The 18,702-nt window shown below is 39.7% G+C and overlaps 1 protein-coding gene across 1 annotated transcript in view; it reads right to left on the bottom strand.

The window, feature by feature from the left end:
- The window catches only part of mtnr1c (melatonin receptor 1C), a 79,570-nt gene extending 61,708 nt beyond the window's left edge, over window positions 1-17,862 (bottom strand). The window contains exon 1 of the mRNA XM_066714760.1: window positions 17,203-17,862. Within this exon, the coding sequence (XP_066570857.1) occupies window positions 17,203-17,413 (211 nt within the window). The 5' untranslated portion in view covers window positions 17,414-17,862. The remainder of the gene's footprint in view (window positions 1-17,202) is intronic.
- Window positions 17,863-18,702: the final 840 nt, after the last annotated feature.

The following is an 18,702-nucleotide window of genomic DNA, read 5'->3' as shown; positions in this document are numbered from 1 at the left end:
CCTGTCCTTTGCTGAATTACTTGAATCATTAGGTAATTATGAAATAAAGGTGCACAGCTATTCAGGGCTTTTTATGTCAGCAGCATAATCTTAAAATCTGCTCTAATTGTAACAGAGCCAGTGATGTCAGCATCTTGGTTTCATGGCTAGACAACTAGTTGAACAAACTGAAATTTGCACGGGTCAGCTTGATAGGAATTAAATCTGTGGTTATGTTTATCTGTATCAGGTCTAATGGATTCACATTCTGCCTTTGTTTTAATATGAGACCTCAAACAAAGACACAATTGAGCCGTCTCACTCACATCTGAATCTCAGCTACATGGTTTTACTCATTTATATATTATTTCCCCTTTTGGTTTATTTATTTATAATTTTATCATGGAGATCCAGTTTATATGTGATAAAATACACTATCTAGCTTTTCCTGAAAGATGCAATCATAACCGAACTGCACAGTCCTGCAGATCAGTGAGCTATACAAGCATGTCGTTCCCGAGAGGAGGAGGACACAGCGCCTGCGATGAACGGGCTCTGGGGAAGTCCGTGACCTTCACTGAGTGAAAAGAACAACTCTGAGAGAGTCACAACACTACACAACCACCTCTCCAACTGAAAGTGTATTCTTACTTTTTAAATATATAAGAAAAAAGCTCATTTGAATTGAGCTTGAGTGGTTTAGTAGGTAATTCCTCTGTCAACTACTTACTTCTGTTTTACTCCTAAAGATCGGTTCTTGTTGGCATGCTAACTGTAGGTTTTCTTCTGCGTGATGTTTGTCAGCCAGCGCTTTAGGCTGACTTGTGTCGTGTATGCAAAGTTGTTGTTTGTTTTGTCATGCAAACTATGTTGTTATAGTACAAGATTACAGTTCATACAATAACTTTTCAGATCTGTACTATTGCTTCAACTGACACAACAAAATCAAATTGAAAATGATATAAAAAGTTCAGAAGTTAAAATTACAGTGATACCAATGCTTAGCTTAATCTTTTATTTGATTCATATATTTATTAAATGGCAGCTCTCCTCCAATATGATTTCTCTGTATATACTGTAGAAAACTTGGTTTTATAGTTGATTCACTTAAATAAATGTGACAACAGTTGCTTGTATTTCATTGACTCATATCATTCAACATTAGACTTTTTCAGGTTAACAACAATTGTACAAATTCCAGTCCAGTCTCCGCAATGTTTTTAAAACTAGGAGGACCAAAGTTACTTATAAATGTCTTTCTGGCTGTTCTTATTCAATGTCAAATAAAACTATTATTATGAAACTTCTTGTTTCAGTTTTCCAGATCAAGAGATTCGTGTCTAATAGGATTGTTACTTGTTATTTGGAAGGTGCTGTTTTAAATAGGGAAACAAAAGTCGAACAGTAGTTGTACTTGTCCAAGATGTCTCTCCTTCTGTGGGTTTCCTAGCTGTTTTTCGTGTCATTCTCATATGAGAATAAGTAGCATCTTCTCTTTCTGAAACACGTGTGGTAAATGTCCGTGCAATCTCCTGATCTATTCATCTTCACCAGATCAATTACACACATGTCCTGTCCTTCGTTACTAACAAGCCGTCCAGTAGGTCAAGCGTGAGACACAGGGACGCACATCACACTTCAGACTCACACGGACAGATAGCCTTACAGTCACACACCAAAACTTCTAAAATAATTGCAGCACACTTTAAATTATTACTGCATTTAAATTATTTTTGTCCGCCAATACTGAACTCCCCTTTCAGGTTGAACTGTATACCAAACAGCCAGAGGTATTGTTTAACCTTTAAAGCGAAATAACTGTAACTAGAGGGGAATTTTTTAATCCATTAATCCTTGTTTAGAGAAAAATAAAAACATTTGTGTGTTTTTTTTGGGGGGGGGGAATAAAATCTATTGACAAAACTGAACAAACTGAACATGCACACACACACACACATGCACACACGCACACACATGCACGCACACACGCACACACACACACACATGTACGCACACACACAGACACTCACACACACCTCCAATGACAGTTGTAATCCCTGGACACACAGCTTAAGAAACTGTTCTTTGAGAAACTTGGAGGAAGTCAGTTTCTCATGGGCTTCGCTCTGTTTACTCCCTGTATATTTTGAGATGTGAAGCAACTTGTTGAACGGAGCTTGAACCCAAAAACATGAAGTGGGTCTGAATTAAATGAAAAGGCCTTGAAATGGTATGTAATGTACCTGGCACAGTACACGTGAAACAGACCTATTCCTGGTGGAATGATATCAAATGCCTTATTTATCACAGACGACCTGGATGGGAAACATCAATTTCATGAACCTGATGTGCTTTTTCTCTTGACATATATGTTGTGCCTTTAATTTTACCAGTCGTCCACTGGCCTCAAATCAAATGCTGTCGATGGCCTCGTGCTCCTGAACCGGGCATGAGAGGGTTTTATTTCTCATGGTTGGTAAGTGTTCCTGAATCACGCTGTTCCTATTTTCTCAAGACATGTTAAGCCACTGAACCGTGGAGAGTAAATCCCTCAGATCTGTCTTTTAAATTTCTCGAGATCATATGATATGTGACAGGAGGAGGTTGTCACCTTAGTGTTAAACAGCAGTTTTACATATAAATATAGAGCCAAACAAACATATTCGCCCTCCTGCATAAACTATGCAAATGTAATATGCAAAATCACGTTCTATTCAATTACAATTCATACTAAATGTGTAATCAGTTGGCCTTTAAGATATCCGTGACCCTTGCCTGGCAGGGAAGGTTACGGTCTCTAATGATCTGTTCACTAATAATAACAAGGATTGATTTTATTAATTCCAGAGTTTAAATTTAAACTGTTGTGTAGTTTTCATCATGGCTCATTTTCAATGGCTTTATTTTGGACAAAAAACACTCAAAACATTGCTATAGCCATTCAATCTGCCTGCGTTACTAAATACAATGAAATATGTTCCCACATAAGATTAAAGATTAACAAAGTGTATGAAGGGATTAAAAGACGGATTCCCTTGTTTGTATTATATAAGAGATGTCATCTGGTGCAATTTCTGACCCCTATCACATGACTTTAATTTATTATAAATCACACACATAAGGATTAGACACAAATATCTAAAATCTGAAAATAATGTTTAATTTCGATAAATATTAAAAGCAACCCCCTTCCCCCCCATCTAAAATGGTTTGGTCCAGGGACAAGTGTAACTGACCTACAGTAGCTGATCTTTGTTGTGTTATCGTGCTACTTTCTCCTAAGAAATAAATAATAACTCAACTATTTCTTAACAAAATGTACATCCAGTGAAACTTGCAACACGAGCATTTTAGTGTCCTGAAATGACCTTGGCAAGTCAAGGATTTTTAAGTACAGATAATTTAACGAACGTTATGACATTTATAGAGAGATAAGAGGTGTAGGAATGTTTGTAAATGCTGCTCTGTGATTGGCTGGTTTCTCATATGTGTGATTTATTACCTTTCTATAGTTATGACTCAAACTGACATGTCTAAGAGTTTTATTTGTTCTATAATGGGTTGACAGAGGCCTTGACAATATTCGATTCTAATTCATCCAGTCAGACACAGATGGAAATTTAGAAACCACATGTTTTAAAGAGCAAGAGAGAAGTTCATGTTTTAAGTGGCAATTATTATTTGGAAGGTGACAGTAATCCAAGGTTTTATTTTTCAGCAGGATACTGACCCTAAACACACAGCCAAAAAACTAAACTTGATGAAAGAGAAAAACGGGTGCTGAAATTAAATAACATCTCCATAGTCACCTGACCTTCATCTGTCCTGATACCAATCAAATATTATGAGATGACATCTTGCTCAGAAACATTGTAAGTAAAATACCAGCAAAAATCCAACTGTTTTCTGATTTGTCCTTTATTTGTTGTATTTCAGTAAACATTTCAGATGGTGTATAATTTGGACCTGCAGAATATCTCTTAAAACCTTGTGATTTGCCGAGGGGGAAAAAACAAAAAAAAAAAAAAAAAAAAATCTCTTTTCCTGATTCTATAAAACTAAGATTTTTGCGGCCAAAAAGTCAGTTTAGTTTAGAACAAATATGTTTCTGTTAAAAAGGAAAATGCGGTATTCTTTATGGATTAAATCGTGAAATTAAAGCATTACATTGTTTCTCTTTTCATAACACATTCCAGCTAACAGCATTGCATGTATTTCTTGCAGCTATCGGATTTCATATTTGTAGTGAATAGCTTACTTTCTCAAGACCCACTTAAATCCTGTTTTTAGAGATACAGTGAGCTTTCGAAAGGGTGCAGTCCTGGCTGCTGTATGAGCTCAATAAACGAGAGCATCTTGACAATTCCTTTGAAGATGTCACAGTACAGGACACATTTCAACTCAAGTATAGGCACGTGTTTCCAACCTACGTCTCATAAAGAAGTCGATTTCCATGCTTATATTTAATTACATCCAATAGTCCCCTTGCTATAGTGAATGTCATTTAAATATAGCTGATACAGAGGGCATAGCGGTGCAGACTGCAGGATAAATGTATGCTTTTTCTACAGTATTAACACAGATCATTGTATTGTTATTAAATATGTATGATTTACATAAAATAATGAGAATTATTATTATAATGACTGTCATAAAACATGCACAGAGAAAGATACAAACTGGAATAGAAAGGGTTCAGGTGTGGAGATTGGGCTGGCCATGACAGGGTCTTGATCTGGTGGTCCTCTATCCACACCTCGATTGACCTGGCTGTGTGGCATGGAGCATTGTCCTGCTGGAAAAACCAATCCTCAGAGTTGGGGAACATTGTCAGAGCAGAAGGAAGCAAGTTGCCTTCCAGGACAAACTTGTACGTGGCTTGATTCATGCGTCCTTCACAAAGACAAATCTGCCCGATTCCAGCCTTGTTGAAGCACCCCCAGATCATCACCGATCCTCCACAGAATTTCACAGTGGGTGCGAGACACTGTGGCTTGTAGGCCTCTCCAGGTCTCCGTCTAACCATAAGACGACCAGGTGTTGGGAAAAGCTGAAAATTGGATGACCTTACTCCAGTCCTCTATGGTCCAATCCTTATGGTCTTTTGCAAAATTCAGCCTGGCTCTTCTTTGCTTCTCATTGATGAAGGGTTTATTTCTAGCTTTGCACGACCTCAGCCCTGCCCCTAGGAGCCCATTTCGAACCATCCTCGCCGTGCACTTTTCTTTTTGTGGGTCACTTGATGTCATCCTACGGTTGTTGAGTGACATTCAAATGAGTTGGCGGTCATCCCGGTCAGTGGAGAGCTGTTTTCGCCCTCTGCCGGTCTGTAGCTTGACCTTGATCTTATGAACCGCCGTCTTTTAAATTTTAAGGATGGATGCAACCTGAAGCCTACTGTATCCCTCTGCCAGTAAAGCCAGAATTGAACCCTTCTTTTCCGCATTCAAAACTTTCATTTTCAACTCTTTTGGTATTGGCAATAGTTATTTTTTTATTCCAATTACTTTTGAGGTCCTACTAGCACTGTTTTTGCCATTCAGCTGGTCCTATTGCAAGGGGATAGTGATGACCACAGCAGTGGGTTTTATACTTTTCCTCGTTTAATAAGATTTGGTTCAGGTCATCACCTAATCAGTACCTCATTCAGTAGTTGGAATTCAACAGACACTAGACTGGAATAGCTGCCATACATGTAGAGATGCTGATTTAACAGAAAATTGCAGTGATCTCTTAATTTATTCCAGAGCTGTATGCATTATAAGCATTATACATTCATGCTGTACTAAAAACCATGACAGTTGCACTGAAAAGTTTTCTATATGCTGTGGCCCAAAGGTATGAGGAGTAATACGACATTAATGCATTCTCAAAAGTTGACCTCTCCTGCATTTATATTTTACCCTATACATCAAGGGCGCATTGATTGGGTATTGTAGCCTATTCAATTTCACAGAGGATCAGAGCTGAAAAGTGAAGAATCACAATGGAAAGACATACAATCTCCCATTCACCTTATGGATTAGCCGGTAAACAAATAGGAGAGAATGCAAATGCTGCTGTCAGTGAAGCGTGCCCCACTTCTCAGGGGTCATCCGTCTTCGGCTGGACTTGACATGTGCATCTTCCAAACAGACAATGCTTTTATTCAGGGTCAATATTATGCATTTTTCTTTGCATAATAGGCCTTTAAATCAATTATGCTGATATTTCCTTAAGCATAGATCAACAGCTTAAACACTAATAGCTTTGAACAAGGCTATCTGCTGACCTCCCTAATTGATTTCCATGGGGCAGAACTGACCAAGAGAAGGGCATTGTTTTAAATATGGCACGCAAACAAGCAACTACAGGTAATGTACTTCTGAGCTCTGTGGTGCCTGGAGTATAGTGCATCTTTAGTACGTTATAAAAAAGCACTTTGTTTAATCAGTAGCAAAGTCCTTTAAATCATTTTAATAAGGTCCTCTACATCAACTATCTATTAAATGCAAAACATTGGATGCAAGATTGCTGTGCTTTAAGGATATTCCTAGCCTTTAAACTTAGTATATAATCTGTACTGTGTGCGAACAAGCTGTGTGTGTAAACAACTCAACCTCAAATCTCTTAATATAAACACTCAAACTCGAACACTCGAACCTGGAGGTTCCTGTCAGGTTTCGAATGACCCGTCTGCACCCGGGTCTTTCTGTGCTAGTGCGGTATCAGTGAATTATTATTGGAAATAGAAAATAAACTGTAGAAAATATGTCAATGGGGTTGAACAGTGTGAGTCTGTGGAAAGAATAATAATAATGCCAATGTTCAAATACACTGTTTACTCATGCGGGACCTTGTTAACTAACACATATAACAGTAACAATATATTGTTTTCTTTCCAGTGTTAGAGAGAGAACCATTTACAGCCTTCCCTCATAGCATGACCAAGTTTGGGCCGGGCATTTCAATTAGCAGTCAGTGGGGCTGGCATTATACAGGAGATGGAATTGAGACAAACAACAGTACAGTGGTAGGAAATCATTCAAGAGTGAAAACAGGCAACAGTGGGGTTAAAGGGGGCAACAGTAACTTCCTTCTGGGTTCTTGTGTTTGTGTGTGATCTCTTTTCCATGCATAAATAATATGCCATGCCATCTTGCAGATTAACATGCATTTTGCTTTATCACTAATACACACAGTTTACCCAAGGGAATAGACTCAACACTGTTCAATGTTAAGCATGTAAAAACACTACTGTGAAAAAAGTACAAACATCTATATTTGAGTCTGGCTTGAAATGTTTTAATGGCTTAGTCCTTTAAAAGGAATAGTTTTTACTGGGAAAAGTTTCACATTATGGATTGATATCTGCTTTAGATCAAAACGTTAGACAACACTTTTTCTTCGAGGCTGCATTCTTTACCAATTTGTTGGTGTGAATTAGAAGAAAAACAACTAGAATTGAATACGGCCACCAGATGTCGCAAAAAATCCAACTTCAAAAAGCACTTGACTGAATCTGACATGCCTATCATGATTGTCATTGAATTGTTTGTAGTCGTCCAAAAACAACAGAACAAAATAAAGGACACTGATATGAATTGTATAACGTATTTAACTCCGTATTGAGCACTTAAAATATTATTGTTTGTATGATGATGATGATGATGATGATGTTGATGATTATAGTTGTTATTATTATTATTATTTTGATTATCACCCAAACACGAACCCATTATCTGGACATGTTTTCACAGTCAGTACCTGGCTGCATATTTTACAACCATGCTGACTTTAAAGGGGAATTAGCGCAGTTCCTAAACCGCTTGCTTGACATAAGTGCATAAGTATAGTATCCGTGCCTTTTCTGTTCCCTCTATCATCGAGTAACTGCATGTGTTTTACATGTAACTCTGCACTGTGATTTGCACTTGTTTTTAGTTCACTATCTATACTGTATCATTTGCAGAAGTGTGTTTTGTGGCACCTGTGGCAGCAGTGTGCAGGAGTGTTCAGGGCTCTGGACTCCGGGGTCGAGGGCTGTGGGTTCAGTCCCAGGTGGGGGCACTGCTGTTGTACCCTTGAGCAAGGCACTGTACCGGGATCACTCAGAACAAACCCGCCTGAGTACATGGGTCATTGTCACAATGGTAAGCTGCCCTGTGCAAGGGTTTCTTATGTGGCAGAAACGTGGCACTGTGACCAAATGTCTTCCTCAGTCCACTGCAGAGAAACAGGTTTTATATTTTGCTTGGTTTCAGTTACCTCAATGCAGAAAGAACAGGAAGTTCTTTGTTTGTTTTTGGATAACATCTCTGGATGGATTCTCCGTGCACCAAGACGGAAGAGTACAGCTAATCTGGAAAACTCATATATCTCAAGCAGGACTTCTTCATCTTCATTCCTATAGGCAATGACGGCAGGACACCGAAGGACAGCCTTTTGTAAGACACGGCAAAGGAACACCAGAAACGAATATTAAAGACAGTACAATATGCCGGTATGTAATATTGTGGCGATTCTGAAGCCAGGCCTCAGTGACCCCCGGTGAGGTACAATGCATTCAGGGGACTGTAATCTATATAGTGACACGGGGGTGTCATGAAATATAAATTAATGAATCAACTGAACTTCACAATGACAGACCAAAGTGAAGGAATTTCAGTTTGGCAGATGGCTACTATAACTGCATGTGTTCAGAATGACTAAGAATTGCTGCACAGATTGATTTAAAGGATAAAAAAGAAGCCATTCTTCTTTATTGGAAGATCATGAGGAGGTGATGCCTGTGAAGACATTCCCAGCGTCTCTCTCGGGTCTGTGTGCAGTGCCTCCGTGCCTCCGTGCCTCAGTGCCTCCGCGCTTCTTCTAAAAAGTTCATGGTGATGCTTTCATTCTCCTCCAGTACTGTTTGCCATCCGAAGGAACACGGCCAGAATTCAACTCTCAGTTTGAAAGTTTGTTTAACTGTATTAATTTCCTTTACACTTTGGACTGTATATTTTCCATCAACTCTTTGTGAAGTTGGGGGAAAAATTGTCTTGTTTTGCTTACAGTGTTGAGACATACTTGACTTTGCCACCATTTATATCCTGAGGAGAACATTTCTGCTCACTACCATCAGTGCCACAGAAGAACTGAATGCAGCCCTGGCACTGTGCAAACCCCCTTCAGTACAACTGAGGAGAAAACAAATGAAAGAGTGACTGCATATTCCATATTCCCATTGACTGCAATCAGAGGAGAAAGGGTAGCAGAAAATAGAAGACAATTTACTTTGTACAACAAAACAAAAATGATCTATCTCTCTCTCTCTCTCTCTCTCTCTCTCTCTCTCTCTCTCTCACACTGTGCTAGTACTGCTCAGCCCCAGCGTGTCTGTATCACTGTTATAAACCAGCACAACGGGGAACACTACACACTAGTGACACCATGGCCAGCTCCGCACTAACAATGGCATTCGCATCACGTGTTTCTGTGCGGTTGTGCAAATTCCCGATTAACTGCCTGCTCTAAATTCAGTTTCCCAAACCAAACTCTGGTACACTGTGTCTTCTGGAAAGTTTCCCAAGGTCTCATTGAGTAAATAAAGAGCTCGATTAAGTAACCGAGCGCTCAAATAGAGTAAATTTATGTAGAATAACCAGGCGATGCAAAAGTATCTGTCCCACGGGTTCTTATCAAAGCATATCACACAACCTTTGTTATTTTCTTCCATATTCTGACTTATTAATGCATCTTTTTAGAATGAGAGGTTTTGGCAAATGAGAGGAATTTATGAAAAGCAAGTTATCTTCTTCTTATCAAGATTTGGGGATTGGAAATGATTCATATAAGAATAAGTGATGTTTCAAAGTAACTTCATACTGACAATATGACTGAAACTGTTTCAATTTACCTGCTCCTGCCATAACGTCAGCGGTCATCCATGTGCTCAGATGAGGGTGGACATCATATTATTTTGTAAATGACCCAGAATGTATAAACAAGTTGTTGAACCCTGAACCTTGCAGTTTAACCTGCAGTAGAGTATAAGTTTATATACTTTATGTTGCTTTATGTGGTAGTGCTTATATGTGGGCAGTTTTCTTATGACCACATTTCAATTATCTGCTTTTTTTTCACAGATTGAATTCTAAACTGTGTTCCGGAGCCATTAAATGATAAATAAATAATTTACAAGCACTTGGAAGTCAGTTTGGAAAAACAATTATAATATGACCCATCTGCCTACAATAGGGGTATGTGCGTCCCAAAGACATGACCAGGATGATACAATCTGACTGTTCATGGGATTTTGGGATGGGCTTTTCTGATGTGACTTCTGCAGACATGCTCTGATTCAAAGCTACATGTTATACATGTAAAATGGGCAAAGTTTTACCGCCTGAACTGCCCTGGCTCCCGTCCTCGATACAACGAATACAACGAGAAGCAACAGGTGTTTCTGAGTGAGAACGCGAGAGCAGCTCAAAGGGATGAACTGTAACGGTTTGTTTTTATCTACATTGACATCGGACTTGGATTATGGACTACCAGAGTGCTTTGTCTTGTGTTTGTGGTTTATCAGGTATATGTGTGGTTCAGGACCTGTTTAATGTGTGGTTTAGGCTCAAAGGAGCTAGGTGCTCATTTCATTGTATGTTTGTCTGCTTTGGTTTGTGTTCGTTTAGCACTGTGACCCTGGGTATTGTTTCCTAAGCCTCACCTTGAGAGTCAGGACAACGCGTCCAACCCCACATGGTGTCTCAACATACATACATATATATACAAGCAGTGCTCACTCCAAAACCTGGTCTCCAAATGTAGAGATGATACAGAAACTGCAGACAACACATACGAGCATGGGAAGACATCTGCTTGGCATAACGAGCAGAGACAGACGAGCAGAGGAATGGGTCCGAGAACAAAGATATGTGTGTAAAATCATTGAAAGAGTGAAAATGTTAAAATGGCAAAATGGCCCGGACACACTGCAAGAAAAACAGACCAAGGAAAATAAAGCTATAGACACTATAGAATGGATCCCAAGGGATGAAAAAATAAGAAAAAGAAAGTGAGAAGTAAACCAGAAACTCTGCTGGTGTGATCTGGAAAAGAGACGCTGTCACTGAAACAAGTGGAAACATTTTGGGGAGCCTTCACCCAGCAGTGGATCAATTAATGCTGCTGCTGATTATGATGATATATTAAATTAATATGATCCCATAATAACGTAACACAGCTGATTCATAAGAATGGTTGTCACCTGAAAGTAAACAAACACAAGAATAGTAATAATCACCTCCATTCAAAAGAAAACACTCGGGAGAAATAACCACATTAAGATTTTGCTGTACAATAACTCATAAAACAGAGAGCAGGATAGGAGCCGTGGAGATCGCGTCTGTATTTCTCTCTGAACTCCCAGGACGATCGTCCGTGTGCAGTAGGACGGTACATAACTCACGCTGCTGCACTTGAGAAACAATGGGCCTTGCGAAGTGCTCTGATTTATACTGCGACGACACCAGCACGCGCTACTGCTGCTGCTCGGCCGTGTCTTTATTAATGCAGGACACACAAGGACGTTTACATCTGACTGGCTTTACAGCTGCCTCTAAAAGGCCATACTATCACAAGCTGCTTCAGCATTAACTTCGGAGTTCAGCCTCTTTCATTCATCCCGGTAATGAGATCCACACGCAGTCCCTGCAGAATCCGTCGGTTAGAATTATATGCGACTCGTAATCGTCTATATTCTCCTTCACACTTGCTTAATATGCATGTCATTCCTTTAGCATTAAAATAGCCTCCGTGCCCGTTGTATTCGTGCATTGTTTGTACTGATGTTCTGCTCAAAGTATCAGGTTTTTATTCCTGATAAAAATGTCTCAGGTATGCGGCAGGGAAGCACTGCACATAATATGTATCTCTCGTCAGTTATTGACTCTGATGACACATAAGTGTTTATGAAAAGAAAATTCTTCCCATCAAAGGAAAAAAGCCACAAAACAGCATCAATCTAATGATTGAGTTTAGGCTTTCATTCGTACCAGTTCTCTCCTGAAAGGTCACGATGTTGTCCAATCGCAAACTCTGCCTTCCTTGGATGTTTCTGATCAGTAGGACATTATGCAGTTATCTGCATGGAAACGCGGTACATTTCTCAGAAGTGAAGGTGCAGATAAACAGATCGCTAACCTTGGGTAAGTATCTGTTACTCTACATCTCGATCAAAGCATTTCACTTCATGTATCGCTGCTCTCTCTGATGATGAACCCAGGCTGCAGAGAGATTATGAATCTGTAGATAACAAGGCAATGGTAAGAAGCTCCCTTGCAATATCTATCAGTGTCTCTTGGGGGTTGTCAACCTAATAGCTCGGCTCAACCTTATCTTGGCTTTACAATTAGTCGGAACAGGCAACAGGAACAGGAGATGTCTGCCGATGCAGTGAGTGCTCTCATGAGAGGACACTACAGAAACACAAAGCATGTCACAGCATTACAGGTGAACAACAACTCCCACACATCTGAGCTGCCTTCAAACTGTCAACATATAAGAGTTTAATATGGTGTTTCCCAATTCCTTTCACATAACAGGCCATTACTACTGATTCAGCGCGGAGGCAACTTAGTCTTCAGATGTTTTATGTGCAGAACATGATGACTGAGCTCATACACTCTTAGAAGTAACGTGTTGAAATTCAACACAAAAAGAATTGTTAATAGTTCTATAGTTTTCTACACAATATGTGCAGGTACTGTCTTTCTTCTATCACAATCGAAGTCTCTTATTTACTGTTAACCATAATCCTCTGCGAAATGTATCTCAACCAATCGCCTTCCACACACCCTTCACTTGAGGACAGCGTCTACAAAACCTGTTCTGTTGCCACGAAATTATAACAGGTGAGTATCATTAATGTATTTGAAACCTTAGTTTGTGTTCTGTTTGAGTTAATTTTACAATTGTAACAAAAGTCATTAATTATTGTATTAGTACAGAAGAGCTGGGACCATGAGAAACAAAACCCCTCAGAATGTTGACTTTAAAACTCGAAATTGAAACTTGTAATCTCTAAAGTTCGGGTTTGACATGAGACATTCTTGTGTTTTCTTGGACATATATATTAGATATAATGTGTGGCAGAGTAGTATATCTTATATAACGTGCAGAAGATGATCATTTTTGAAGGGTAGCATCACGTGGGTGATTCGACACTTTTTAGAAGGACAGCTTATGGTAGTAGTAGTAGTAGTAGTAGTAGTAGTAGTAGTAGTAGTAGTATAGTAATAGTTGTATACCCACTATAAAAAAATAATATTAAAGACAGTACAATATGCCGGTATGTAATATTGTGGCGATTCTGAAGCCAGGCCCTAGTGACCCCCGGTGCGGTACAATGCATTCAGGGGACTGTAATCTATATAGTGAGGTTTAAATAATACTTCATGGTTTAATCAAACAGAAACGGATACATTATCATGTTACTTCACTTCTGACCTGTCCAGGTAACATATTTCGTGTTTATTTTTAATTATTATTTATTCAATCAGTCATGTTATTTACATATCTAAAATATCCAGATTTAAACGTTTAACAGATGTTCATTTAAAAAGTGGATTATTCCACAGCTGTTTAATACATAATATGCTGTATATAACTAACTAAAAAAAACAGTATTATCCATTATTTGACATGATATAAGTAATTTTCAGAAAAGCATCTTTAGAGTAAATAAGTACAATTCATTCAAATGATTGCATTTGTTGTCTTACATTGTTTGTGATTGTAATTTTGTTGTGTACTGAATAAATTACTTAATAAGACAAAGGCATCTGCTACATGTTTGCATAGTAATAATTTATATTAAGGTTTCTCTGTTTACATTAAATAACTACCACATAGGTTCCTTTGATAAAGAAATGTTTTGTTTCGCTTTAATAGGCCAACGTGTTGAGTAAAACTAACACATTACAGTGCTAATGAAAGAACACATTATTTGTGCTAATATTCCTACACACAACCTGTGTTAACTTTAACACAACATGCGTTGTCCTTAATCACACTCAGTAATGTGTTAAAAAACAACACATCATGTGTTGTTTTTAACACATTTGTTCTAAGAGTGTAGTGTATTACATGTACAACTCTTTGAAGTATCTCCTTAATGCCTGGCAGTTTAAATGTCTACAAAACATGTGATCCACGGTTTCATGTTCTATACAGCATTGGCACATCCGGTACAATTCAGCAACAGACGCACATTTCTCTCATCAAAGTTTCAAGGAAAAACAAACATTTTGTTTAATTAGATAAGCTTATCCACCTTTTAATATGGGAGAATATAAAACTTTACATTCCAAACAAAAAAGGGGGGAAATCAATTAGCACACATTTTCAGAGGCAGTGTGGCAGAATATATTATGAGGCTGAAAACTATCAAGTGAGTTTAGATCTAGGCTGTGAAAAAAGCTAATCCCAATGACATAACCCCATATTTGGAAATGCACTAGCGTTCCCCTGCTTATTTTAATTGAATTGAGCACAGCACTAATTGAATTAGTGGCAACCGTACACTCCTGTAGCTTCAGGTTAATGTTGACATTAAGTCTGACAATTATATCTGTTTCTTTCTTTCTTTATTTTGAATCATGTACTGCCTAAAATTGCTTTCACTTGAGGAAACAGAACAGCAGATGAAAGAGATACACTTTGCATTGAAGCTTTAGAAAATCTAGGACCAAGTTGACAGCAAACCGAAGGGAATCATCTCAGTCTGAAATAAGAGAGACAGGTTTCAAAAACGCACTGATGTCCCAGGCTGGTTCTCACACACACCTTCTCCCCTGGACAGTTGAGGAATGCATTTTAACATTTCTGGGCCAAACCCTGGACAATGTTCCCACAAAGCCACGTTAGGGTTACTGAGTGATCTCAGTATTACTCACACTGAGTTCTCTCTGTGCTGCGACTTGTGTCAGGATCATGTTTGTTAAACTGACAAGTCCACACAGCGCTGAGCAGAAATTGAGTTTTCACTTCTTCACAGATTGCTAATCAAAAGTTTAACCACATTAATGCAAATTCCATGTAGTGTAGATTAACAGGCATCCCAGCTAGCACTTATTTTTGTTTCAGGGGGATGGTCAAATTATAATTTTAAGTGCCAATGAAATCATCACATTCTTTGTTGACTACAAAAAAAATGTCAGAATGGCATTTCTTTCTGTTTGTGGATGGTTGATGTCTTTGAGATTAAATTCAAGTTTTTTATCGAAATGGAAATAAAGTACATGCAAAGTTTTAAACCAAGATAAGAATCATAATTACATTTCATTCATATTTAGTTAGCTCATTGTCAGCTTAATTTGCATACTGTAGTTGTTTCTAACCAAAGGTTTGAGATTTGCGGTGGGTAAGCACTTCATCAGAGCAGTCTTAATTACCTCCACTACTCTGTTCCTGACCAGTGTCACCTGAAACGACCAGGGTGGTCAAATGTAGCTGTTTTCCAATGCCAGAGCTGTCCCTCTTCACGTCTACTGCCAAAATGATGAACCCTAAAGTTCCGTATCATTGAAGGTAAAAGGTACTGGGTAAGAGTGTGCACCAGCCGGGCGGAGATGCAGATGCTGGGGCAGGTGGCGGTGCTGGACTGGACTGGACTGCTGCAGCTGGCATAGGTCGGCAACACGAAAACTGATCACAACCTTTTACTTTTTACACTGGGCGTTGTGAGGGAAACACTGGGGTGCTGTGTTTTGCCTACACAGGAGAAGAACATCCATACAAATAGAAAGGTTTTAATTTCTGTAATGCACGATCTGGGATAGATGGATCGATTGATCGATAGATAAATAGATGCTAATCAGTTCTGCATTTTATATAACAAATCAATTGAAATGGTCTGTACCAAAACTACAAACTACAATCGCTTCGCATTAACAACTGCACCTGCACAGTTACTTTTGCAACATGCTTTGATCAGTTTACCAGACCAGTCCAGGTGCTCTTCAAACACAATGTTTATTTGGCTCAAATGAATTTTCAATGTCAACTTAATAAATGCCAGATGAATTTTATAGACATGCTAAGTAGCAGTTGAGGAAACAGGGGGGTGATTGCTGGCTCTGCTTTGACTGAAGTCCACTTATCATTGATCTAATATTGGTCTCCACACGTATTAACTTATTATGTGCAAATAATTGCAGACTTAACAAGGACATTTTTCAATGCATGTATAGACTAAATGCCAGCAAGAATAAAATACATATTACACAACACGTTCTCCCTAAACACAATGTAAAGCATCTTTAAAGTCTTAAACAGTCACATAACATTTCATCTTGTCTAACCTATGCTGGTGTAATTATATATCATATACTTTATACAAAAGACTTCATGTATACAATTGCATGCACATTTTTAAATAGTGTACTGTTCTTTATTTCATCCTCTAAAGTCACCCATTAGTCGTCTTTAAATCGAAGCAAATTGTTCTATAAAGTAACTGACTTTCTCAACAACCAAGTACCTGAACTGAACCCTCAAACCCATCTGTTCAGATGATTGACCTTCCTTCTGTCCCAACTCTTGACACTGATTGCTCGGTTATTTGAACCCGGATGGCCGGTGTCTCTCCATCCCTGCTTTAAGATCTGCAGGTTTCGATTGTCTCGATGTGTATATTCTGTGCCTAGACATCATGAACTTCCCTGCTTACAAAACCGGGTTGCATACTAGAGGGGCAGACAAGCGTAAGTAAAGGCAAAGTGTAACTCGGTGAACCGTGGGAATTATATAACACATCCAGTACCCTGAAGACCCATGCCTTCACAGCACCAGAGCCCAGTGCCCCAGCAGACAGGCGGGGTGGGTGTGTGTCCTTTCACTCCTGTGTGGGGCAGGTTTTCATGCTGTTTTCGTTTGCCAGCGTCGTGTAAAACACCCGGTTTGTGTTCATGTGTTTTGTTCTTTAAACTCGTATCAAACACTCTCTTGAAAGACATGATGGTATTCAATCAACTACAACCGTTTACAGATACCCCATGGTGCGTAAATGGATAACATCAGTTGAATCCATATTTAAATAATACATTAAATCATTGTTAACTGCAATAATAATAATAATAATAATAATAATAATAATAATAATAATAATAATAATAATGAACGGTATTGATTAAGGCGCAATCCAAAAAGTTTTAACTAATACATAAATACGGTGGCCGGGGGGTGAAGTTTCTTCCTTACCTGCATTCCTGAGCTTCTTGTTGCGGAAGACGGACAGGATGACCAGCAGGTTGCCCAGGATGTCCACCACGGTGGTGCAGATCAGCACGCCGGCCAGCGCGGCGTTCACCCCGGCGGACGGGCTCTGCGCGGCCAGGCTGCTCCGGTTCGGACCCGGGGAGCCGCAGTCCACACAGCTGCCGTTCAGGTCAGACAGATCCATGGTCAGCATCAGCCCCCATCGACACTTGGACAACAGTCCGGACACGAGTCTGCGGTGCCATAAAGTGCGACCCTCACTTGTGGTTCAGGCGGCTCCCAGGTGGCAGATCCTTAAATCCACAGATTGCGTCTCAGCACCCCAGTGTGCCGGCGCGCACTGTCGGGTGTTTGAGAGCTGGCAGTCCGGTGGCCTGGGAGTCACTTTTGTCCCTCCATCCCTCCCGCCGTCCTGTCACCGCCGGAGTTTGGGCGCTCTGGTCCTGTGCCCGCTGGTACAGATGCTGTGTCCATCATGTCATCCCCCTGGTGGGTGACGCGGGGGGTGGGGTGCTGGTATATTTGCTACATCTTAAGAAGTTGGAGAGAGAAGCGGCGGAGATCCTGAGCAGTGTGTGCAATCCGCAGCTCAGCACAGGACAGCAGTGAGCATCGCCATCGCCTCAGTGTCGTCTTGTGCTGCTGCTGCACTTTTACACATGTGCGGGTCACACACTGGAGACACTCAGATCCCACTGAGGACAGCAGCGCACAGACACGCAAACTGCCCCGTCCTATCGGCTTACACAAGCCCCGGGGAGGGGGCACACAAATGTCTAAGAGACAGGAATTGTTTTAATTAAACGTATACTCATTATGACTAATATGTATAAGCATTATTTCATTATTCCCAGTTAAACATGGTGTACCAGTTATAATTGATTTAATGTATGTTGTTAAGTTTGCATTCCGATCTTTATTTAGTTCCCAGTAGTTTATATAGTAAATAATAATGATAGTAAATATACTTGTATTATATATGTAAAATAGTCATTAAGTAATTAATTGATTGGAGAGGGGGTTATCTGCGTTGTGTTATTAAAGGTCGTACAGTCATCTTGGATTTAATCGCAGAGCACATATATCACTTCGTTTGCTTTCATACATCGTCACTCACAGTCCTGGGATGAATAATGTCTGAAGGGCAGAGCTGCTGCACCACCGGGGCCAAGTGTTTAAGAGGCCCCTGGGAGCCCCGGACCTGCCCCTCAAACCTGCGTCCTTCTGGGTCACTGTATCACCCAGGGGACTGTCTCTCTGCCTCGTTGAATGGCTCTTTACGGGACTACAGCATACATGTGTGCTCCAATTTATTCATATTGTTTGGGAAACAGGGCCCCCACTTGATCAGAAGTGGAATTGAAATCAATAAGAAGTTAATGGAAGGAAAACGAACCCTATGGCAAGCCAAATGATCATTTAGAGATATCTCTACATGCATTGGCTTGCCATAGAACCCCCCTTTTAAGAGGATAACGAGGA

This window comes from Amia ocellicauda, chromosome 10, assembly GCF_036373705.1.
Source record: "Amia ocellicauda isolate fAmiCal2 chromosome 10, fAmiCal2.hap1, whole genome shotgun sequence".
Classification (NCBI taxonomy): domain Eukaryota; kingdom Metazoa; phylum Chordata; class Actinopteri; order Amiiformes; family Amiidae; genus Amia; species Amia ocellicauda.
Note: the sequence above shows the minus strand (reverse complement) of the source record. Positions and strands in the feature narration are given on the sequence as shown.